At 39.0% G+C, this 25,802-nt stretch overlaps 1 protein-coding gene across 1 annotated transcript in view; it reads left to right on the top strand.

Moving 5' to 3' along the window:
* The window catches only part of FBXO42 (F-box protein 42), a 95,669-nt gene that overhangs the window by 29,385 nt on the left and 40,482 nt on the right, over positions 1 to 25,802 (top strand). Inside the window, exons 2-3 of the mRNA XM_030324874.2 lie at positions 19,677 to 19,943; positions 23,763 to 23,879. Coding sequence (XP_030180734.1) covers positions 19,694 to 19,943; positions 23,763 to 23,879 — 367 coding nt within the window. The 5' untranslated portion in view covers positions 19,677 to 19,693. The remainder of the gene's footprint in view (positions 1 to 19,676; positions 19,944 to 23,762; positions 23,880 to 25,802) is intronic.

The following is a 25,802-nucleotide window of genomic DNA, read 5'->3' as shown; positions in this document are numbered from 1 at the left end:
CTACATTATGTGCTAATAAGAATTTTACCTAGGTGGAGAGAAGTTTAGGAAGATAGGGAAAATTAAGTCCCACCTATTGAAAGGGGGAGAATCTACATAAATTATTTGGAAATCTGCAAAGGGGATTTGTCTTCTGTATTTTTTTTTTAACCAATCATTTATATTACTATAAACTCATGGATATTGTGCTTGAAATGGTTTAGCTTTGACCACTAGGAGCTCTTTCATTTGTCTTGCGTGTCTCTCAGACATGATCTTATAAGTGTTTTGTTTTGGGATTGTATCCTTACTTCCTGACACTACAGGATTATCCAGGCTCATCTTGTACAGTTTCTGTCCCACTCGTAGATTCTGCCATTTCACCAAGGAGCCCTAATTCCTTTTATTGGAGGATAGTATTAGAAGTTAAGATCTGGGTGCTAAGGTATGCTCATTGCTACTGGGGATGTTGCTGCCCTCTCAGCTGACAGAACAAGGAAATACATGTGTGTATACTAACTCATGTATATACATAAATCTAGAAATATTTCTGTGTGTAATCATCTGTATCTATATGAAGCTAAACATGAGTTTATATTAATGCATTATCACATGATCATTAAACCTTCTCCTTGCTTATCTGTGAGTTCCTACCCCAAAAGTGAGGAACTTGGCTCCAGCCATCAACTTTACTTAATTGTTCAAGTCCAGTATATGTGTATAGCTGTATTAGAATTATTAACTGTGCTCCTGTAGGAAACAAGTTCATCCGCTAGTAGAAACAATAAGCTAGTGCTTATTTGCAGTGCCTTCTGTATGTAGTCTTACAGATGTCACATGTTTTCAGAGTTACTTAGGTTAGCATGGTTTCCTCCACCCACAGCTCTTTTATGTGTTTGTAATACAGTTAGATTCTTTTGTCAGTCTCATTCCTTCCTAATAAGTTTGTTAAAATATGTGTACATTAAGGTTTTTTTAAGCATACATACATATATATATATATATATATATATATATATGTATATATATTTTTTTAAGTAGTCTCTGCACCCAACATGGGGCTCAAACTCGTGACTCCGAGATCAAGCTTTGCATGCTCTTCCAATTGAGCCAGCCAGGGGCCCCATAATTTGCATACATTAAGTTTCACTGTTTGTGCTGTAAAGTTCTGTGGGTTTTGACAAATGTGGATTGGGATAGTTTTACTAGAATTTTAAAATGCTAAATAATATGGTTTGGCCAAAATGATATCCGGCCCTAACTTTTAACTCTACAGTGCTGTGATTCTAACATTTATCTTTCTCATTTTGGCTTCCCTCTAATATTTTTCTTCTAGTACTTATCACTATTAAAAGTTGGCAATTTGGGGGGTGGGTTTGCTTCTTTCTTTTTGTTTTATCAGCTAGGCTCTGAAATCTAACATGCAGATTTTCATAAAGGAACAGTTAGATCTTTGAAGATTCCAGGCATTACCGAATCTGTGATTGAATTGATGACAGGTATTCAAAATCTGGCATTGAATAGTATCTTAGCATTTTTACCCTTGATTGTTTTGGGGTGTTATCCCTATTGGTCATTTTACAGTTTTATTCTTAGGTGGTTGACTCATTTGGTTAGCACGAAGTTACCTACAGCAAGTAGTTGAAGATTTATTTTTAACTTAGTAACTTAATGCATTAGTGAAGGCAAACCTGTTTAATGTTCTTCTCCCAACTAAGGCTGTCTTTCAGATGGCTTTGTGCCTTTGATCACAAGGAGGGCCATGTGAAAGTATTGTTCAGTAGGAGTCCTTCAACACTAAACATCTTAACAGTGGCAGCCAGAAGTGAGTCAGTAACACTAATCTCTTCAGTAGGGGACCTTGTAACTTGTAATCTTCATTCATTAAAAAATACTCATTGGTAAGGTACCAGCTAACGTGCCAGGTGTTACAAAGATGAACATGACTTGGCCTCTTCTCTCAAGTAGTGTATCATGTAGTGGGAAGAAAGGAAGTTAGAATGAAATTTGGAAGCAGGTCATAGAGATGAAGTCTGTATAAGTGAACAGGACTTTTTAGTGACATCTGTTGAGATTAGAAAAATTTAAATGTCTCATCATAAATTGAAAGTTTTCAGAGGATATATATCTTACTTAAGAGCATTTACCCATTACTTAGATGACATCTATGTAACTCACTTCTATGTTTTGGCAGTGGTCGTAAGTTTAAATTATGTGGGTAATGAAAGCTATAGTTGATTCTGACTAGTGAGTTTTCTCTTGGATGAAGTGTAAATTTCTAGAAAAGGATAGGACTTATTAACATTAACTCAAGAAGAAACAAAACTCAAGTAGTCCTATTACAAAGGAAATGGAATCGGGACAGAAAAATCTCAAAAAGAAAACCCTAGGCCGAAATAGATTTACAGGTGATTTCTGCCAAATATTCAAGAAGCAGATAATTCCCCGTTTTATAAAAGTAAACTCTTCCAGAGAATGGGGGAAAGAGGAACAGTCTTCAAATCATTTAGTTTTTTTAATTTATTTTTTGACCCCAAATCATTTTATGAAACTAGCATACTTTTTGATTCTCAAACTGGAGATAGACAATAGAAGAAAGAAGAATTATAGGCCATGTCTCTCATGAACATAGATACAAAAATTCTAAACCAAACATTAGTAAACTGAATCCAGCATTGTAAAAAATAGAATAAATCATATTCCATTTTATCTCGGGAACGCAAGCTTGTTTTAACATTAGAAAACCAATTAGTAGGGGCACCTGACTGGCTGAGTCAGAAGAGCATGCAACTTGATCTTGGGTTGTGAGTTTGAGCCCTATGTTGGTGTAAAGAGTAAATAAATAAATTAATTAATTAATAAGTTAACTAACTTAAAAAAAAAAAAGAAAATATAATTGACTTAAACGGACTAACAGGAAACCATACATTTTAGTAATTGCAGCAAAAACAATTGATAAACTTTTAAAACCCATTTATGATTTTATTTTTTATTTTAATAAAAAAAATTTTTAATGTTTATTTATTTTTGAGAGACAGAGAGGGACAGAGCATGAGCAGGGGAGGGACGGAGAGAGAGGGAAACACAGAATCGGAAGCAGGCTCCAAGCTCTGAGCTGTCACCACAGAGCCTGATGCGGGGCTCAAGCCCACAGATGGCAAGATCATGACCTGAGCCAAAGCCAGGTGCTCAACTGACTGAGCCACCCAGGCACCCCTATGATTTTAAAATAAAATAAAATTGGGGTGCCTGGTTGGCTCAGTTGGAAGAGCATGCAACTCTTAATCTCGGTGTCATGAGTTCAAGCCCCATGTTGGATGTAGAGATTACTTATAAATAAATAAACTTTAAAAAACTAAATTAAATTAAAATCACTTGTTACATACACTGCAGATGGGAGTGTGCGTCGGAATAATGACTTTAGAAGACAATTTGACATTACCTAGGGGAGATGCACACACTTGTACCTACACCCTGCAATTTCACTCCTAAATATGTAGTCTAAGTTCATTTATTTATTTATTTATTTATTTTTGAGAGAGACAGTATGTTCACAAGAGTGGGAGAGGGGCAGGGAGAGAGGGAGAGAGAATCTCAAGCAGGTTCCATGCTGTCAGCATAGAGCCTGATGTGGGGCCTGACCTGAGCTGAAACCAAGAGTCAGACACTTAACCAACTGAGCCACCCAGACACCCCTCCTAAATATGTATTCTAAATATGTATTAATAGCATTTGACCAACAATTTTCTTAAGTGTTAAATAGAACAGAAAATGTCAGTGTACCTCATTGTTAGGGTATTACTTTTGAAAAACTTATTCCCAATTATTTATCTGTAGGTGTAGGTGGACTGATTAATGAGGTAGAATGTGTTTTCTTATTTTGTTTGCTGTCAAGAAAGTTTGGAGGCCACTCCTAATCTACACAAACTAAAAAATGCTCATTATTTCATAAGAGCAAACATTGGAGACCTTGATTTCTTTCAGAATGGATAAATTGAGATGTATTCATGCAACAGTTTTACGCTGTGTTGAAAATGAACTACAACTACATCCATCAACTAAACAATATATTGCTTAGGAATAAATTTTTATGTGATATCCTTATGTGGCAAAACTATAAAGAAAGGTAAGAGAATGATAGAGAAAATAGCATAGTAATTACTTATGGTTGAGTCAGAGGTAGATGGTAATGAGGGGGGCGTACAGAGGCTTTCTAAATGTCCTGGTGATGTCGTATTTCCTAACTTGGATGTGGGTACGAAGTGGTTCATTTTATTATTTTTTAAATTGTGTATCTATGTCTATGAAGTTTTTTTAATTGTGGTAAAATATACATAAATTTTACTATTTTAATCATTTTAAGTGTGCAGTTAAGTGGCATTGAATATGTTCACATTGTTGCCCATCACCACTATCCATCCCCACATGTTTTCATCTTCCTTGACTGAACCTCCATACCCATTAAATAATAACTCTCTGTTCTCCCTCCCCTCCCCGCTGGCAGCCACCATTCTGCTTTGTATCTGGATGTATTAACTACTTTAGGTACTGCATATAAGTGGAATCCTGCGGTATGTCTGGCTTGGTTCCATGTTGTAGCAGGTGTAAGAATTTCATTCCTCTTTAAGGTGAAGAATATTCCATTGTGTGTATATGCTAGATTTGACTTATAATTTATCAGCTGATAGACATTTGGGTTGTTTCCACCTTTAGCTATTGTGAACAACACTGCTGTGAACATGAGCATACAAATGCCTGTTTCGGTCCCTCCTTTCAGTTCTTTTGGGTATATACTCAGAAGTGAGATTATAGAATGTGGTAATTATGATTACTTTTTTGAGGAACCACCATACTGTTTCCCACAGTGGCTACACCTCTATACAGTTTTGTATGTATGATATTTTTGGCTGTTAAAAGTTAATTTTAAAAAGGTAAAGACTCCATCTTTCCCTCCTCAGAGATTATGTCTTAAATTTGATGTGTGTCTTTCTAGATAATTTTTCTGTGTTTATGGGGTACTACATGGATTTATGTTTATTCATTTGTTGTTGAACTGGCTGTGAAGGAGTTGTTGGGTGCTTCGTTAAAGATAAAAATGATGGGGGGCACCTGTGTGACTCAGTCGGTTAAGTGTCCCTATTTTGGCTCAGGTCATGATCTCATGGTTTGTGCGTTCGAGCCCTGCATCAGGCTCTGTACTGACAGCTCAGAGCCTGGAGCCTGCTTTGGAATCTGTGTCTCCCTCTCTCTCTGCCCCTCCCCCACTCATGCGCGCTCTTTCTCTCTCAAAGATAAACATTAAAAAAAAAAAAAAAAACATAAAAATGACTGAGATCCACTGACCCCTCCACTGTGTGCCCCGGAGATTTTGATATGGTTGGTTTGAGTGATCAGGAATCTGAATTTTAATAGTTTTTTTTTTTTATTATTATTATTTTTTTTAATTTTTTTTTTCAACGTTTATTTATTTTTGGGACAGAGAGAGACAGAGCATGAACGGGGGAGGGGCAGAGAGAGAGGGAGACACAGAATCGGAAACAGGCTCCAGGCTCCGAGCCATCAGCCCAGAGCCTGACGCGGGGCTCGAACTCACGGACCGCGAGATCGTGACCTGGCTGAAGTCGGACGCTTAACCGACTGCGCCACCCAGGCGCCCCTGAATTTTAATAGTTTTCAAGGGATTCTGATGGGCAGCCACTGATTTATTCCTTTTTTTTTTTTAAGTTTTTTTTAAAGGTCATTCCTTTTTTTTTTTTTTTTTTTTAAGTTTATTTATTTATCTTGAGAGAAAGAACGCATGCATGAGCAGAGAGGGGCAGAGAGACCAGGAGAGAGAGAATTCCAAGCAGGCTTCTTGCTGTCTTCCTGGAGCCTGGAGCCTGACTCAGGGCTCAATCCCATGAACCATGAGATCATGACCTGAGCTATAACCAAGAGTTACGCTTAACTGACTGAGCCACCCAGGTGCCCCTTAAGTTTTTATTTATTTTTTTTAGTAATCTCTACACTTACCATGGGATTCAAACTCACAACCCTGAGATCAAGTCACATGCTTTTCCAACTGAGCCAGACAGGTGCCCCTGATTTATTCTTTAACATAAATGGTATTATGTATTTTTTGCATAATAGTTTGTCTTGGAGATCTCTTCATGTCAGTATATGCTGAAATACCCATATTTTTAAAAACTGGTGTTCTAATTCTGTAATTTAGATTCAGCATAATTTATCTAGCCATTCTGTTAATGGGCATTTAGGTAGTCGCAAGTTTTTGTCATTACAAAGAAGATACAACAGACCTCTTGTGCATACATCTTTGGGCACGTGTATGGATGTTTGTGTTGGAAAGATACCTGGAAATTAAAATTTGCTAAGTCAAAGAGTTTGAACATTAAAAATTAATAAACATTGTAGGGGCAGGGGCACCTGGGTGGCTCAGTGGGTTAAGCATCTGACTTCAGCTCAGGTCATGATCTCACAGTCCGTGAGTTTGAGCCCTGCATTGGGCTCTGTGCTGACAGCTCAGAGTCTGGAGCCTGCTTCAGGTTCTGTGTCTCCCTCGCTCTCTGCCCTTCCCCCACTCACACTCTGTCTCTCAAAAATGAATAAACATTAAAACAAATTTTAATTGACAAATATTATTAAATCCAATACATTCCTGAACTTGTTTTTTTTTTTTCTGTTTATTATCTTAATGTTTATTTTTGAGAGAGAGAGCAGGAGTGGGGGAGGCGCAGAAAGAGAGAGGGAGACATAATCTGAATCAGGCTCCAGGCTTTGGGCTGTTGGCACAGAGCCCTATACGGGGCTTGAACCCACAAACTGTGAGATCATGACCTGAGCCAAAGTCAGACACTTACTCAGTCACCCAGGTGTCCCTGTGTTTATTTATTTTGAGAGAGAGAGAGAGTGCACTCACATAAGCAAGCAGGCAGGGGAGGGGCAGAGAAAGAGGGAGAGAGAGAGAATCCCAAGCAGGCTCTGTGCTGTCAGTGCAGAGCCCAATTCAGGGCTCGATCTCATGAAGCATGAGATCATGACTTGAGCCAGGATCAAGAGTTGGACGCTTAACCAACTGAGCCACCCAGGTACCCCAAACTTTTTTCTTCTTGTGTATGAATTTCTTCTTCTGAAGGAAGTATTTATACAAATATTTACCTGTATAAAGTAAAATGAATTTGATTTAGAAAAATTTCTCCTTCCATTGAAATAGATCTGCAATGGATGAGTGAACCAGGAAGGTGTTAGCCTTTCTTAAAACTGAAGCCATGAGGTGGTGATTGCTATAGTCAATCTTTAACCCAGGAGAGACTTCTGTTTTCTTTATTATTTCAGACTTTCTACTGGATCTTGAAGAGTTTTCTAGCTTATATAATTTTGGAATGAAGTTTAGACTTGTGTTTTTTGTTTGTTTGTTTGTTTGTTTGTTTTTTAAGTAGCACAAATAGCATCTTGTGTGAGAACCTGGTGCTTAAAACTTTAGTTTCTATGAAAAATTTTGAAACTCTGGTTTGACTGTAATACTCCTAATAACAGTAATAAAATGTGACTAATATACTCAATTACAGTTTAAAAGAAGAAAAAGTGCTATAGTTAAATCTTAATAAAAATATAGACCTTAAAAAATATATAGACTTTAAGAATTTAGTGGAGAAAACACAAGAATGAAAGTATTGTAAATGCAAAGCCTTGTAAATTAAAAAACATTATTAAAAAAGCCAACTAAAGAAAAGAACAGCTAAGATATTTTTAAAAGAAATCAGGTTGCATTTATCTTTTATGTATTCTTGCCAGTAGCCATCGTTGTCTCTGATTTAGTATCATTAGGGAATGGTTTCCCAGTATACTGGGAAGAGCTAGTTTTGTTAAAAATAACAACCTAGAAGAAATGGATAAGTTCCTAGAAACATATTACCTACCAAAACTGAAGCAGGAAGAAATAGAAAAATTTTAACAGACCAATTACCAGCAATGAAATTGAACCAGTAATCAAAAAAACCCCAACAAACCAAAGTCCAGAACCAGGCAGCTTCACAGGTGAATTCTACTAAACATTTAAAGAAGAATTAATAGCTATTCTTCTCAAACTATTCCAAAAAAAAAAAAAAAAAAAAAAGGAAGAGGAAGGGAAACTTCCAAATGCATTGTATGAGGCCAGCCTTATCCTGATACCAAAACCAGTGTCTTAAAGACACTGTAAGAAAAGAGAATGAGAGGCCTTATCCTGATACCAAAACCAGTGTCTTAAAGACACTGTAAAAAAAGAGAATGAGAGGCCTTATCCTGATACCAAAGCCAGTGTCTTAAAGACACTGTAAGAAAAGAGAACGAGAGGCCAGTATCTCTGATGAACATAGATGCAAAAATCCTCAACAAAATACTAGTAAACCAAGTCCAACAATATATTAAATCAGCACAGTCAAATGGGATTTATTCCTGGCATGCAAGGGTGGTTTGATACTTGCAAATCAATCACTATGATACATCACATCTGTAAGACAAAGGATGGGATGCCTGGGTGGCTCAGTTGGTTGTCTGACTTCAGCTGGGGTCGTGATCTCGTGGTTTATGGGTTTGGGCCCCACTTGGGCTTGCTGCTGTCAGCTTAGAGCCTGCTTTGGATCCTGTCCCTCTCTCTCTCCCTCCCCAACTCACGCTCTCTCTCTCTCTGTCAAAAACAAATAAAAACATTTTTTTAAAAAAAAAGGATAAAAACCATATGATCATTTCAATAGATGCAGAAAAACCATTTGACAAAGTACAACATCCACTCGTGAAGATAACCCTCAACAAAGTAGGTTCATAACGTCCATATATGAAAAACTCACAGCTAGTACCTTCAGTGGGGAGAACTGAGAGTTTTTCACCTGAGGTCAGGAATAAGACAAAGATGTCCACTCTTACCACTTTTATTCAATATAGTACTGGAAGTCCTAGCCATAGCAATCAAACAACAAAAAGAAATAAAGTGTGTCCAGATTGGTTAGGAAGAAGTAAAACTCTTACTTTGCAGATGACATGATACTATAATTATAAAGCTGTAGTAATCAAAACAGTATGGTACTAGTACAAAAATAGACACATAGATCAATAGAATAGAATAAAAAACTCAGAAATAAACCCACAATTATATGGTTAATTTATCTTTGACAAAGGAGGGAAGAGTATTACGATGGGAAAAAGTCTCTTCAAAGATGCTGGGAAAACTGTACAACTACATGCAAAAGAATGAAACTGGACTACTTTCTTACACCATACACAAGAGTAAAGTCAAAATGGATCAAGGATCTAAATGTGAGACCTGAAATCATAAAAATTCTTGGAACAGGCAGCAATTTCTCTGACATCAGCCACAGCAACGGCTTTCTAGATAGATCTCTTTGGGCAAGGGAAACAAAAGCAAAAATAAACTATAAAAAAGCTTCCGCACAGCAAAGGAAACAGTCATCAAAACTAAAACTCGTCATCAAAACTACAGAATGGGAAAAGATATTTGCAAATGACATATCTGATAAACAGTTAGTATCCAAAATATATAAAGAACTGATACAACTCAACACCTCAAAACCAAATAACCCAATTAAAAAATGGGCAAAAGACACGAACAGACATGTCTCCAAAGAAGACATACAAACGGCCAACAGACTCATGAAAAGATGTTAAACATCATTCACCATCAGGGAAATACAAATCAAAACTACAATGAGATACCACCTCACACCTGTGAGATTGGTTAATGCAAAAACACAAGAAACAACAAGTGTTAGGGTGGATATGAAGAAAAAGGAACTTTCTTGCACTTTTGGTGGGAATGCAAACCAGTGCAACCACTGTGGAAAACGATATGGAGTTGCCTCAAAAAATTAAAAACAGAACTATCATGTGATCCAGTAATTTCACTACTGGGTATTTCCCCAGAAAATACAAGAACACTAATTCAAAGGGATGCACACACTGTGTGTTTATTGAAGCATTGTTTTTTTTTTTTTTAATTTAATGTTTATTTATTTGAGAGAGAGTATGCACTCATGAGCAGGGAAGGGGCAGAGAGAGAGGGAGACAGAGGATCCGAAGCAAGCTCTGTTCTGACAGCAGAGAGCCTGACCGTGAGATCATGACCTGAGCTGAAGTTGGACACTTAACCGACTGAGCCACTCAGGCGCCAGTTTATGGAAGCAGCCCATGTGTCTGTCAGTAGATGAATGGATAAAGAACCAACACACACATGCACACACACACACACACACATACACACACACACACACACACACACTCTGGAATGTTATTCAGCCATTTAAAAAGAATGAAATCTTGCCATTTGAAACAACATGGGTGGAGCTAGAGAGTGTAATGCTAAGTGAAATAACCCAGAGGAAGACAGATACCGTGTGATTTCACTAAAGTGCAACTTAACAAATAAAACAAATGAGTGAAGGAAAAGAGAGACAAACCAAAAAACAGACTCTTAACCTATAAAGAACAAACAGATGGTTACCACAGGGGAGGTGGGGTGGGGGTGAAATAGGAGATGGGGATTGAAGTGTACACTTAACCGTGATGAACACTGAGTAATGTATAGAATTGTTGAATCACCATACATCTGAAACTAATAGAACAGTGTGGGTTAATTATACTGGAATTAAAATAAGAAAATAAGGGCACCTGGTTGGCTCAGTCAGTTGAGCGTCTGACTTTGGCTCCGGTCATGATCTCTCAGTTCGTGGGTTCGAGCCCTGTGTCAGGCTCTGTGCTGACAGCTCAGAGCCTGGAGCCTGCTTCACATTCTGTGTGTGTCTTTCTCTCTGCCCCACCTCTACCCCCCGCCCCGCCCCGCCCCGCCCCGCTCTTTCTCTCTCTCTCAAAAAAAAAAATTAAAATTTTTTAAACAAAATTTTTAAATTCAGATTATATAACATTTTAATTGTAGGATTTTTTTCCCCACAAAGCAAAGTGTTAAAGTTTCCCCCACAAACCACAATAGTGGTTCCCAAAAATAGTCATCCACACTTACTATCTTGAGGGTGTGTGCATAAGTGTGTATATGTGTGTATGGTTTCCTTTCTTGGAAGGGAAACCTTTTATTCAAACACTGTGATCTTCCACCTTGTTCAGGTTTTTAAATGTCCTTTTGTGAAACTATAGTAGATGGCAGGATTTGTGTATACGGTGTTTCTTTCCCCCTTGTCCTTATTTGGGAAAATAAAAATTTGTTGACCCTACATCAGTCCAAAAAAAATTGCTGATCTATGAAATTCAGAAGTCTGGGAACCACTGTGAAAGAATCTTTCCGCAAAAGGCTAAGAGAACCCTGGCATGCAGTGGTTTTTGTGCAGTCCTCTCTTGTCAGAGGGAAGGTGCCTGATACTGTATGTTTTTAATTTAAGAGTAAAAATTCCCACTTATTCAGGCCCGTTTTTTACTCTCTGCTCTCTGGTTTTGTTAGTCTTTAGCCATCTGAACTCTGATTTCATTGCTTTTTATCTTTTTCATATGGTTTGTTTCTTTCATGAGAATATGTAGGAATTAACATTTAGGTTTTGTTTTTGACTCAAGAATCAATTCATAAAGTTGTGTTTGTTCATTCAGCAGCCTTTTGTTGAGCTTGCCTGTGTGGATGCAGAAAACAATTTTCTATCCTGCCCTAAGGGGAGAGTAGGAGGCAGGCAGACAACTGCAGTGTAGTAATTTCTAGTACTGCAGGCATATATGCAGTATTGTGGGAGGCATAGCATGTAGAGAGAGGTAGGTATGTTCTGAGCATTTCCTATAGCCTGATACAGTCAACTTTGAGTTAATACAGTTTACTACTGTTACAGTATGGTTATTTGCTCCTTTTGCATTTTTCTTATTTTTTAAATTTTTATTTATTTTGAGAAAAAGAGAGAGGCAGAGGAGAGGGAGAGAGAGAATCCCAAGCTGACTCCATGCTGTCAGTGCAGAGCCCAACCCAGGGTTTGGTCCCACAAACTGCGAGATCATGACCTGAGCCGAGATCAAGAGTTGGACTCCCAACTGACTGAGCCACCCAGATGCCCCCATTTTTCTTAATGTCTTAAATAATTATTTTTGAGAGGGAAAGAATTTCCAAACCCAGAATAAGGCATCTTTTTAAAAAAATGTTTATTTATTTATTTTGAGAGAGAGAGGGAGAGAATGCGAGTGGGGGAGGGGCAGAGCAAGAGGGAGACAGAATCCCAAGCAGGCCCCGACTGTCCGTGCAGACAGAGCCTGACTTGGGGCTTGATCCATGAGCTGTGAGATCACGACCTGAGCCAAAATCAAGAGTCAGACGCTTAACCGACTGAGCCACCCAGGATGCCCCAGAATAAGGCACCCTTTTAATGTACCTTTTTTCTCCTCTAACTCCTCTATGATTTATACTGTACTTCAAATGAAAACCTATTGTTTAAAATTGTTATATGTTAAATTATTACAATCCAAATTATTCTATACTTTGTAAATTACTACTGTCTTCTCTTAAAATCTAAAGATTAAAAAAAATCTAATAATTCAAGCTCTCACACAATACAAATTCGCATGTTAAAGTTCTGTTATACTTTCTACCAAATGAAACATTTTGCTGAACCTAGTATATATGGTTCCTCCATATGGAATTTTCAGAACCTAGAGTATTTCCATTCATGATACGAAACCAGCACATTTTTCTTGACCGTTTATACTTAGTAATAACAAATCCTTTAGCTTCTACATATGAATATGGAGAACTGCCTGAGAACTGGTCCATTTCTGTCATAAAGTGCTTTCATTTAATATCAGCCATTGTGAAGAATAGAAGTATACTAAGTAGGTAGTTTGGCAAAATACTTTATTTCTCTATTTCATTGAAGAGAGTCTTCATTAGATAACACATTGATGAGTTAGCCACTTAAATTACTGCACCTGATATCTCTTTTAGGTTTGGAGTGCTTTACGGAAACAGCTCTCTGAATTTGCTTGTCAAAATAGCTCACAGTTTGCTAATAGCAACAGTCGTTATGCCGAATTGTTCTATTTCTAGACTTTGTCACAACATTGACTGTCAGGAACTAAGGAGTTTCCAGATTATGAGCTGCTGTTAATGTGGATAAAATAGTAAGTAGTGTGTACAAGTGGTAAAACACCCATCAAGTAAGAGATAGTTTTTACCTTTGTCCTAAAGGTAGTTGTGGAAAGTAGCAAAGCATATCATTTCAAGGGATAGTAATTTGAAGATCTTTATCCCTCCACCTTCCCCCATTTCATTCTCCGAAATCCTGCCTATTCTTCAAAGTTGAAATGCTTGCCTTTGTGTAATTTCCTGCTCAGACTAGTTGGAAGCCATCTCCTCCTTACCTGAACTGCTAAAGCTTCTTGTTTCATACCACAGGTCTGTCCTGTGTTGCTGTTCTTTATTTAGGTGCCTTTAGTTCTTACCATGTTAATCCCCTTGAGAGGAAAGAGTGGCATCTCTCTCTCTCTTTTTTTTTTTTTTTAAATTCTCATGGGATGTAAGCACAGTATTTTCTTCTTTTATTTTTTAAGTTTATTTATTTTGTGAGAGAGGGAGAGAGTGCTTGCACAGAGGTGGGGGGTAGAGAGAGGAAGGGAGAGATAGCAGGCCCCATGCTGTCAGCGCTGAGCCGACTGGGGGCTTGAACTCATGAATCATGAGATAATGACCTGAGCCGAAATCAAGAGTCAGATGCTTATCCGACTGAGCCACCAGGCACCCCACACAGTATTTTCATGTATAGCAAATGTCTCATTGATATTTGTTGAATGCATGAAGGTATAAATTTTTATTTTCCCATTTTTTTTTTAACTTTATTTTTTTTGCTTAGTTTTGAGAGAGCAAGCAGGGGAGGGACAGAGAGAGAGGGAGACAGAATCCCAAGCAGGCTCCATGCTGTCAGTGCAGAGCCCAATGCGGGTCTCACAAATCGTGAGATCATAATGTAAGCCGAAATCAGAAGTTGGACATTTAACCAACTGAGCCACCCAGGCACCCTCCCCATTTTCCCATTTTCTATAACTCTTTCATTTGACTTAGTACAATGATAATGTATGTTATTAATAAGAAGGCCTTGTTATCTTAGATTGAATCATTTTGTGGTGTTCTATAAATTTCACTTAACAGTATTTTATATTTTTAGGAATAGAATTTAATACCTTTTAGCTCATGTTAGTACTGCTAAGGTGGGTAACTTCATGAGTTCATATTGATATCCAGAAGCCTCAGAAGCCCTCATGTTGAGGGATGACTGGGGTGCTTTTCCATTCAATTCAGCCACATGATTTTCAGTTAAGTCTCAGTGCTTTATTTTACTGTCAGTAAGAGGTTCCCTTATTGAATTTTTGAAAAGCTTTTTGAAATTGTGAAGAATAATCTCGATTGCATTTTAAATGTTTGTTTTTGAGAGAGTGAGAGAGAGAGAGCAAGAGATAGAGAGCCTGCACACGATGGGGAGAGGCAGAGAAGGAGAGAATCTCAAGCAGGCTCCGGTCTGTCAGTGCTGGACTGAGCCACCCAAGGACCCCAATCTTGATTGCATTTTAAATCTTCAGGTTCCTTTTAGGTAGGTGAAGTGTATTTTGGTTTCCATAAAGACATGTTTACTCCAAAAGGATTGTCAGATGTCTAATGTACAGAAACCAAGGCATAGTTAATCAAATATTGTACTAGGATCTGATAATAACTTTTACATGGATAATGAAGTAGTTTTGTTCCCATCCTGAATTTCTGTGAATTGATTTTAACTCTTTCCAAGTTAATCACTTTCCTCCAAGGAGTTCAGAGTAGTTTGTTGATATCTGCTACCTTTATAGAATCTTCATATTGGTAGGGAATTTTCATTACTTATGGGTAAAGAGGTTTTCCCACGTTGTTCTGTGTGACTTACCCTGGATCACACAGCATTATATAGGCAGACTCTCCATCTCAAAATCTTAACCTTAGTTTATACTTCAGAAGGGCAAGGTATTTGGATTTTTTTTTTTTTTTTTTTTTTTTTTTTGTAAATAAACTCTACACCCAATGCGGGGCTTGACCCTGCCATCAAGAGTCACATGCTCTACTGCCTGAGCCTGCCAGGTGCCCCAGGGCATTTGGATTTTTGAAAGTGATTTGTATTCAGTTGGATGTGGTCTGGTAGTATACTGTATATAGTATAGTATAGTATAGTATAGTATAGTATAGTATAGTATAGTAGTGATACTACTGGGCCAAATAAATGGTTTCTCTAGTACCACCCATCTTGACCTAGCCAAGGGTCATTGGGTCTGGCTCAGGAGTCCGGCAGCAGACTCACAGGCCAGTATACACCTTAAAAGGCCAAAATTCAAGGGACCAGAGAGAGATGCCCATTCTGACCAATAAAATACCTTGACAGCAGCCTGTAACATGTAAGGGTAGGGTCCGCTATTCCTGAATGTACTGACGATGTAATTTCGATTATAAAATAACAGGAAGTCAGCACAAGGGTGTTGTGAGTCCTTGTGCTAATTTGAACGTCTAGTGCTAGCGAGACAAGATGGCCAGGCAAATGGTCTCTGCCCTCAAGAAGCTCAGATTCCAGTAAACCGACTTCGTTTGATGTTTGCCCCCAAAACTTGGGGAAACTAAGAAGGCTTCACACAAACATGAAGGGTATGGAAGATTTTTTTTTTAAAGACTTCATGATCTCGGAGTTGGTTTGAGCCCTATGTTGGGTCTAGAGATTACTTAAAAAAATATATATATCTTTAAAAAATAAATAAATAAATAAAGACTCCATGAAAACCATGGCACCTGGCTGTCTCAGTCTGTAGAGCATGCAAGTCTTGAGTTCGAGTCCCACATTGGGTGTAGAGATTACTTTGAAAATAAAATCTTAAAAAATAATAAATGCTTCATGAAAACCACATTCGGTGAGTTAACAACAACTGCATGTAAAATGTTTTATAGGGCTTCTTTTGGCATGAAAAAAACTGTTTCAAAATGCCTCTATATCCTGTGGGAATATGAGTGATGATTTCATTACCTAATCATGGAAGTGAAAATGAGGGACCGTGCAAATTGGTGCTGGAAGTGTAATTACAAGGAATTACATCTGAGCCCATCCCTGTGTGTTCTCACTGGCATTTGTGCTCAAGGCCAAGTTCGCAAACATGCCCCCAGGAGCATCGGGTTTGGTGCTTTTGTGGACAGTAAAATGGTTGAATGGTGAGAGTTACTTAAAACTGGGGATTACAAAGGTTTGCATCCCTTTATGTAGGCTTACTAAAGGGAGTAAGAAGTTTTATTGAGCCAAACAAATTTATTTTGCTTGGGGGAAAATAGTATTATACAAATAACCTTTTGCAGTCTTCATTGATTCAGTTTGTTCTGAAGCAGACCCTAGACTCACAGTCTGTCGAGTTGTTGAGTAAAGAACAACTATATTTGAGATCCTATGTTTAATTCAAATGTGAAAGATGCAGCCAAACTTAAGGAATCTGTTTCTTTGGACTCTTTTCCTTGGTGAATTCCAGAGCTGAGTGGGAGTTAAAAATATGAGAAAGTCAATAAATTAGGGAAGATAGCCAGTGAGAGGTGAGAAATGATAACTTGTAGAGGGGAGAAAAAGAGGGAATACGGGAAGTAATTTTTTTCCAGTAGTAAAAGGTACCTTTTTTATCCCCCAGAAAAAATTTTTAATTTTTGTTCTATATTGTACCCCAAACTGTACTCTTTTGGGTAGGTGTTGGACCTGGAAATGGAAAGGCCTCCTCTAGCAAGTTAAGCATGTGGAAGAACCGCTCACCCAAAGTGGGGAGCAACTATCTAGGATCCTTTATGTGCTATGGTAACAGTAAACCTACAGTAAACACTCCTTCCCTGCTGCAGGGGAGTGGAAGACATTGCCACCACCTTCCTCTGCCGCTGCCCCAACGAAGGGGGGGGGGGGATTTCGGCTGCCCCACTGTGTGTATAGCTCGCCACGAGTCCTTCACCATCAGCAGGACTCCAGCAGCCACTCTGCCAGGATACATTGTCTTATCATGAGCTAATTTGATAGATGAGTTTCTTGGAAGCAGTTTCATGACTTGATTCATGTTTTCATTTTCCTTAATGTGATCATCCTTCCAGTTTTTAAGACGTACGCAATTTCCTGTATGATTTATAGGAGTGGCAAGGTGAGGTGGGAAGCTTCCCTTCTTTGCTTTCCTTGTCCCCCTCACCTTTGGGAACATTTCAGATCTTTGTTCATTTTGTTTTGTTTTGTTTTTTAAAGATTTTATTGGGGGTGCGTGCCTGGGCAGCTCAGTTAGTTGAGTGTGCATCTATTGATCTTAGCTCAGGTCATAGTCCTGGGTCATGAGATCGAGCCCCACGACAGGCTCCACGCCCGCTTAAGATTCTCTCTCCCTCTCTCTCTCTCTCTCTCTCTCCCTCTCTCCCTCCCTCTCCCTCTGCCCCCTCCCCTGCCCTATCTCTCTTTTTATTTTTTTTTTATTTTTATTTTTTTTCAACGTTTATTTCTTTTGGGGACAGAGAGAGACAGAGCATGAACGGGGGAGGGGCAGAGAGAGAGGGAGACACAGAATCGGAAACAGGCTCCAGGCTCCGAGCCATCAGCCCAGAGCCCGACGCGGGGCTCGAACTCACGGACCGCGAGATTGTGACCTGGCTGAAGTCGGAGGCTTAACCGACTGCGCCACCCAGGCGCCCCCTATCTCTCTTTTTAAAAAATTATAATAAAAAAAGGATTTTATTTTTTTAAGTAATCTCTGTAACCAATGTGGGGCTCGAACTCACAACCCTGAGATCAAGTGTAGCATGCCCTGCTGACTGAGCCAGCCAGGTGCCCCTAGAACATTTCAGATCTTTCTCAAAACCCCAAGTGTATTTCAGAATCACTCTTCTTTTCCCATTATTTTTTGTTCTTTACATCAGTGCTCGAGGCAATGCTGGAAATTTGTAAGGTGAATGGCATAGTGAATGGTCTGGGTAGGTATGTGTGGTCAAGGGGAATAGGTGTATTAGAAAATAAGAAAACAAACTCAGATGTCCTTTCAAGAAAAGACTTCCTGCCCATCTGTAAGGAGTGTAACTGAAGAAAGCTGTTAGTCTCTTCAGGGTCAGCCTCAGCTTTGGAGCAGCCCCCCAGCCAGTGGCTGAGCAGAGCAATGACAGATATGCTGCATTCTGGAGCCTTCTAAATGGCTGCCTTGTTCCAGGCGTTGTCAAATCTGCATCACACTCTGCTCCCCCCGCCCAGTCCTGCTTCCTTCTTTTTTCTTCTCACAAGACTTCTCCCCATGAAACATTTTTTCATTCCGAATTTTGTTTTTTTAGCATTTGCTTCCTGGGTAATATAACCTGTGACACACTTCTTACATAAATCACCCTACTCCCTTCATTTTACTGTTTTTTACCCCAGGCTGTGCATGAAACATCATGGGAATGGTGTGAGTGAGTTGTCTGCCTCTGCATGTATATTTCAACATGTTGTGCTCTTTCTAGAAAATTTAGGGAATAGAGAAATTAAAACTCAGTCATAATGATTTTTTTAAATACCTTCACAAGAGGTAACTTGATAATGGCTTATTTTGATAAACTTTAGAGAAGTGCATTAAACATTAAGTGCTCATCTTGGTGAATTTATCACAAACTGAACATATCCATATAACATTACCCAATCAGGAAACAACTTCACCAGCACCCCTGCGGCACTCACTTTGAAGAGCATGAATTAATTTTACCTGGTTTTGAATCTGATATAAGCGTGGCCATGTAGTATGCACTCTTCTGTCTTTGGTTCAGTGTTGTGTTTGAGAGTTACCTGTGTGGGTGTCTCGCAGAAGTTCCATTGTGTGAATGGACCACAATTTATCTGTAACATTGTTGATGGGCATATATATTATTTCTGGTTTCTTACTCCCTAGATCTGTTTTGATGTTTTCTAATACAAATGTTGCCTAGTATTTGGTATTTTAGCTGGGTAAGCCTATTCTTGGAACGTTTATTATCCTTATAAGTGAATTGTCTTATGTAAGAAGACTTTGTAAGAAAAACTTTTCTTAATCCACATCCTCAGAATGTTCTTACTACTCTTTATAGGACCCTCAGTTAGTTTTTCCTTTGAAGTCTGAGGTCTTGAATCATGTTACTGGCCAAGGGAGTTTAGTTGCTGTTCCTTTTGCTGTCTGCCAGTCAGATGCTTGCCTTAGAGGAGCTGTTACGGAACAACTTTCGTGTTTTATGGTTATGCCAGAACTCGGCTGTCATTCTGATTTACAGTGGAGAGAAAAAATATAATCAGAAGCTTTTAGGGGTGCCTGGGTGGCTCAGTTGGTTGAGTGTCTTACTCTTGGTTTCAGCTTAAGTCATGATCCTGGGATCGAGTCCCGCATTGGCTCCACACTGACAGTGTGCAGACTACTTGGGATTCTTTCTCCCTCTCTCTCTGCCCATCCTGCATGCATTCTCTCTCTCTGTCTCTCAAATAAGTAAGTCTCAAAAAAAAAAAAATAATAATAATAAAGAAGCCGTTAGGGATTTGTTAGATATTTGGGATGGGCTTGGTATTTGAGCTCTACCTGTCAAATTAAGGTGGCTCTCAACTAGTGTGGGAAAGTGCTGGAGAACAGATTTCACACCGAGGGTCTAAAAAATATCATGTGCAGCTTGGATGCATGTGCCTGAGTTATTTCAGAGCTTCTGATGGTGTATACTGATGTTTGTTCATTTCCCACTATAGCTGTTGAGTGGAATGTCATGGCCAGCTCCTCGGACAGTGAAGATGACAGTTTCATGGCCGTGGACCAAGAAGACACTGTGCTGGAAGGGACAATGGAGCAAGATGAGGAGCCCCACCCGGTACTGGAGGTGGAAGAGACTAGACATAATAGGCCCATGTCTGAGCTGCCAGAAGAAGTTTTGGAGTATATCCTGTCCTTTCTTTCACCATACCAGGAACACAAAACTGCAGCCCTTGTCTGCAAACAGTGGTATCGACTTATCAAAGGTACTGTGCAAAGTGGAAGGCTTATTTATCTATTTAAATTTGTCTTAATGGTTTATTTTTAAGGTCCCAGTTTCGTTTTCTCCTTTCTCCCTTAAATTTATTGTGGTTCTAAAATTTAGTGTTAGACAATTAACTGTACATTTTCCTTTTCTCTTAATTCTGGTTAGTTTTATGAACAGCTTGGATTTTGTAGTATTTAATCCAACTTGCAGTTTTAAAATGTGGATTCTTTTTTTGCATATTCTTAGAGTTGGTCTGGTAAATTGTGTTGTTCTTGAACAGACGAAGCAGGGATGGATGTGGGATAACAGTACAGCTAATGTTAATATACCTCTTACCATTGTCAGCCACTGTTGTGACTGCTTTACTATCCTCACAGAAAACTCTGAACAGGTGAAGAAACAAGAGTGTGAGAGGCACAGTTAAGTAACTTACCCAAGGTCACACGGGTATCACGGGGGATCGAAGATCCACATTCAGGCAGTCTGGCTTTAGTGTCCGTGTTCTTTAAGAGGATATCATTTTGTTTCTTAAAGTAGCTAATTGTGGCAAATATGGGATTGTGCAAGTATTTACTGCTTTATTTTATCTCTAAGTGATAAAGGCTCTATGCATAGCTTTTACTTTTTAAAATGTTTTTTTTTAATGTTTATTTTCGAGAGAGAGAGACAGACAGAATGTGAGTGAGGAAGGGGCAGAGAGAGAGGGAGACACAGCATCTGAAGTAGGCTCCAGGGTCTGAGTTGTCAGCACAGAGCCTGACAAGGGGCTCGAACTCATGGACCCGCAAGATCATGACCCAAGCTGAAGTCGGACGCTTAGCCAACTGAGCCACTCAGGTGTCCCTCTTTTACTTTTAAAAATGAGTTTCTCCTCTTTTTCTCCCATTTTTCTCTCTCTCTTTTTTTTAACGTTTATTTATTTTTGAGAGAGAGAGAAAGAGAGAATCTGAAGCAGGCTCTGTGCTGACAGCAGAGATGCAGGGCTCAAACTCACGAACCATGAGATTATGACCTGAACTGAAGGTAGATGCTTAACCAACTGAGCCACCCAGGCACCCCTTCTTTTGTTTTTTTTTTTTCAATGTTTATTTATTTTGAGAGGGAGAGAGAGAGAGAGAACACACGAGTGAGCATGAATTGGGGAGGGTCAGAGGGAGAAAGAGAATCCCAAGCAGGCTCTCCTCACTGTCAGTCTACAGAGCCCTACTCAGGGCTTGATCCCAAGAACCGTGACCTGAGCCAAAATCAAGAGCCAGCAGCTTAACAGACTGAGCCACCCACACACCCGTCTTCCATTTTCTAATCAAGTTTTCAACTTTAGCTAAATGTTGTACTTAGGGGTGGTGTATTTTTAATTTAATAGATAGCAGTTATTTTTTTTACATTTACAGTTTTACATTTACAGTTACATTTTAACTGCAAAGGGCCCATTTTTGAATGAAGACCAAGCCAGTTGAATAAACTTTGATCAAGCAGTTTGTTCCTTCCTAGTGGGAACAGGCAGTCAGAAACATGACAGGAAAAAACCTTTAGATCAGAATCAGTCTTAAAATCATTTCCTTTCATCAGGGTGGTTCTCATGGGGCATGGGGTCATTGTCAATTGCTCAGAACCCAACCTAGAAGGCTGAGGACCAGCTGTGTTGAAACCGTTTGCTGGGTCCTGTGCTCATCTGCTTACAACTGGTAATGCTTGCTTTCTCTTTGCAGATTTAATGGACCCTTCAGTAGAGATTGAATGCTTACCCTGTGAAAATAGATGATTTCACCTCTAAAATAGAGGTGGAAGAATCACAGATGAGGGGCTATGAACTAATCAAAGTTACGAGTTTATTCTTGGTTTTATATGGCATTCTTACTGTTTTGATATGTATGTATGTGTGTGTATATATATATAGCATATGCACATAGATATGTGCATATGTATGTATATATACATATGTATGTATATTCACATACATATATGTATACATACATGCATGCATACATACATATACATACATTTATACACACACACACACACACACACACACACACACACACACACTTTTTTATTTTAAAGAGGGAGGAACCCTAACCTAGCACTCACAGTCTTAGATCTTCTGGGAGAAGGAAGTCACTGCCAGGATAGCTTCTTCTTTCCCCCTCTCTATCATTATGTATCTGTCCCTTATTCATTACTGCCTTACCTCAATTCAACATTTTCAAGTCTGTTACTTTCTTCATCAGAGTATAGTTGGCACTGTAGTCACACATTAAAGATGACTATCTTTTAATATTCCAGTTCTTAACTGTGAGTTCAGCCAAAGGATAGTAATCATCATTGGAAAACATTTTTAAATACTGTGATCCTGCTTAAGGATCCACTAAGGTGACATGAATTAAAAAAATGATACATTCTTTCAAAGTGTAACATAAATTATTGTACTCTTCATTCAAAATGTTGCTCTTTGAAATAAGGTAGTCATTTCATGTGTTAAAAACATAGATTGTTCCAGAAACATGAAGCTCTCACCTTTTAAAAAACAAAGACTTTTATTTTTCTTTCTTTCTTAAGAGAGCTCAAGCTAGGAAGGGGCAGAGAGAGGGAGACAAAGGCTCCAAAGATCCTAGCAGGCTCCATGCTGACAGCAGAGAGCCCAAAGCAGGGCTTGAAATCATGAGCTGTGAGATCATGGCCTGAGCCCAAGTCAGACGTTCGCCTGACTGAGCCACCCAGGCGCCCCCATAGACTTTATTTTTTAGAGTGGTTTTAGATTCACAGCAAAATTGAGCAGAAAGGTCAGACATTTCCTGTTTTCCCACATCCACAACCTCCCCTACTATCAACATACCCCGGTGCATTTGTTGCAGTTGACAGACCTGCATGGACACATCATCATCACCCGAAGTCCAGAGTTTACATTGGGGTGCACATTCTGTGGGTTTGAACAAATGTGTAATGATATGTATCCACCATTATAGTACAAGTGCTCACTTTTTAAAACAGCTTTCCTTAGTTGTAAATTCATCATTTCATAATTCAGTGTAAGCTAATTATTGTCTCCTCGTTTATTAAGATGGAATATGCTTCTTGGTTCCCATGGTCTAACCATAGGCATTTATGAACACCTGTTTTTTATATTCCAGACGCTGTTTTACCGTGCTCTTTTTCCCAAAGCTAAATTACCCCCAGTCCCTTTGCTTTGTTTAAACAATTCCAATTATTTAAATTAATTTAATTTTAATTTTATTTTTTAAGCTTATTTATTTATTTTGAGAGAGTCAGAGAAAAAGTGTGAGTGGGGGAGGGGGGGAGAGAATCCCAAGCAGGCTTTGTGTTGTCAGCATGGAGCCTGACTGGGGCTCTGTCTCACAAACCACAATATCATGACCTGAGCCAAAAGCAAGAGTTGGATGCTTAACTGACTAAGCCACCTAGGCACCCGTTATTTACTTACTTTTAAAGTAACCTTTATGCCTATCGTGGGGCTCAAACTTACGTCTCTGAGATCAAGGGTCACATGCTCTACTGACTGAGCTGGCCAGGTGCCTCTACCAATTATTTTAATGTGTTGCTTTAAGATATGACATAAAGGGAGCAGACTTATAGTGTGAGCTGATTTTGTAACCTTGACCTTTGTAACACTTAGCCACCCTGAGCCTTTGTAAAGTGAAAGGATTGGATCTTCTACTTTCGAAATTCTGTTTCTTACTTTGAATGAAAAATAAGAAACTTAGGTTTTATAGAAGTTATGTGACAGCTAATAGATGCAGTTTTAATAATTTGGTTGAAAGTGAAGTATCCAGGCTGAAGCATTTGTTATTTTTGTCTTTAGGTGTAGCCCACCAGTGTTATCATGGTTTCATAAAGGCTGTCCAGGAAGGAAACATTCAATGGGAGAGTCGGACTTACCCTTATCCTGGAACCCCGATCACTCAACGGTTCTCACACAGTAAGTATTTACTGTGAGAGTAGATGCCATCCTGCCCGTAGTCATATTTCCAAAAATTCCTCTGGAGGCATGTATTTTATTTGACTTTTTAATGAAGAGAATGTAAAATGAGGACTTATATTAACTTTAGAATCAGGGAAGAGTGTGAGCCTAAGTACAGCATAGGCACCTTGGTATAATTTTATATTTGAATTTTTCTAATATCTCTACCCCAAAGAGGTCAAGGTGTTATCGTAGACTTGAACATTGATATCAAGTAAGAGGATATCAAAGAAGTACAGAAAGGTGTTTCCAAGATCCTGCTTAGGGAGTAACCAGAGCTTAACACTAAGAGTTAAAATAATTCTTTATTTTAACATAGTATATGTTTAGCCAACACTGAATTTGGCTGGGATCACACAAAGATTTTGAACATGAAGGGTATTAATTTTAAAATGTCAATTTAAATAGTAAAATTATAAATGCTCTGGTAAATAAGACACAATTTAGAGTTTCTATTTTTATTTAAATTTTTTTAATGTTTGTTTATTTTTGAGAGAGAGAGAGAGCGCGCGAGCACGTGAGCAGGGGAGGGGCAGAGAGAGGGGGAGACCCAGAATCCGAAGCAGGCTCTAGGCTCTGAGCTGTCAGCACAGAGCCTGAGGTGGGGCTTGAACTCACGAACCACGAGATCATGACCTGAGCCGAAGTCAGATGCTTAACCGACTGAGCCACCCAGGTGCCCCTAATTTAGAGTTTTTAGATTATTCTAGAATTAACTCTCCATTTGAATTTGATTTTTGTAGACACCATTTTATTCTATTAGTGATTCATACCTTCATCAAAATGAGATTAAGATGTGGTATATCTTAGGCCCGTACAGGTACATTAATAATGGTTCTCCATAAAGAAAGCTCGTGGCAGTGGGGTGGGGGTGAGGGAGCTCTAAATACTTTCTCATAATTACAGCTTTAATTATATTACTTCCCAGTTCAGAAACCTTCAGTGCCTGTTGCTTACAAGATAAAAGTTAAACTTAGTCTTATATTCAGAGCCCTCTTTAATTTGACCTGTGTTCAGATTTACCACATCATCTCCCAGCTTTGCCCAAGAGCTCTCCTCTTTCAAGCTGTCACATTGCCATGCTGGATTCTTCCTCCCTGGAGTGTTTGTATCCACTTAGCTAAAGCCTGCCTTTCCTTGAAGACTCCATTGAAGTTCTGGCTCCATCGTGAAACCTCTCAACTCTTTAGCTCATAGAAAATATTTTCCTGTTCTGAGCCTTTGTTGTTGTCTGAAATACTGATTTTGATACTTTCTGATACTCTTTTTTTTTTTTAATTTTTAATGTTTATTTTTGAGAGAGAGCACGAGTGGGGGAGGGGCAGAGAGAGGGAGACACAGAATCCAAAGCAGTCTCCAGGGTCTGAGCTGTCAGCACAGAGCCTGACATGGGGCTTGAACTCATGAACGGTGAGATCATGACCCGAGCCGAAGTCGGACGCTTAACCGACTGAGCCACCCAGGTGCCCCAACTTTTTGATACTCTTGAATATTACTGCTAATTTTGAACTCTTTTGTGTTATTCAGGTTTTAATTTTAATTCCAGTATAGTTAATGTACCGTGTTATATTACTTTCAGGTGTCCAGTGTAGTGATTCAGTACTTCTGTACAATATCCAGTGCTTATCATGATAACTATGGATATTTGGAACTCTTGAGGGAAGGAGAGTGTATTGGTTATTCATGTTGTTTAAAAAACTTAGCAGCTTAAAACATTTATTATCCCACAGAGTTCCCAAGGGTCAGGAATCTGGGAGTGGTTAGCTAGGAAGTTCTGGCTCAGTGTCTCTGATGAGGTTGCAGCCAGTCTGTCAGGGCTGTAGTCACCTGAAGGCTTGACTGGGGCCCAGGCGGTCTGCTTCCAGGTTCACACAAGTAACT

This window comes from Lynx canadensis, chromosome C1 (assembly GCF_007474595.2).
Source record: "Lynx canadensis isolate LIC74 chromosome C1, mLynCan4.pri.v2, whole genome shotgun sequence".
In the NCBI taxonomy this organism is placed as follows: domain Eukaryota; kingdom Metazoa; phylum Chordata; class Mammalia; order Carnivora; family Felidae; genus Lynx; species Lynx canadensis.
The sequence above is the reverse complement of the archived record's forward strand: the minus strand, read 5'-3'. Positions and strand labels throughout refer to the sequence as shown.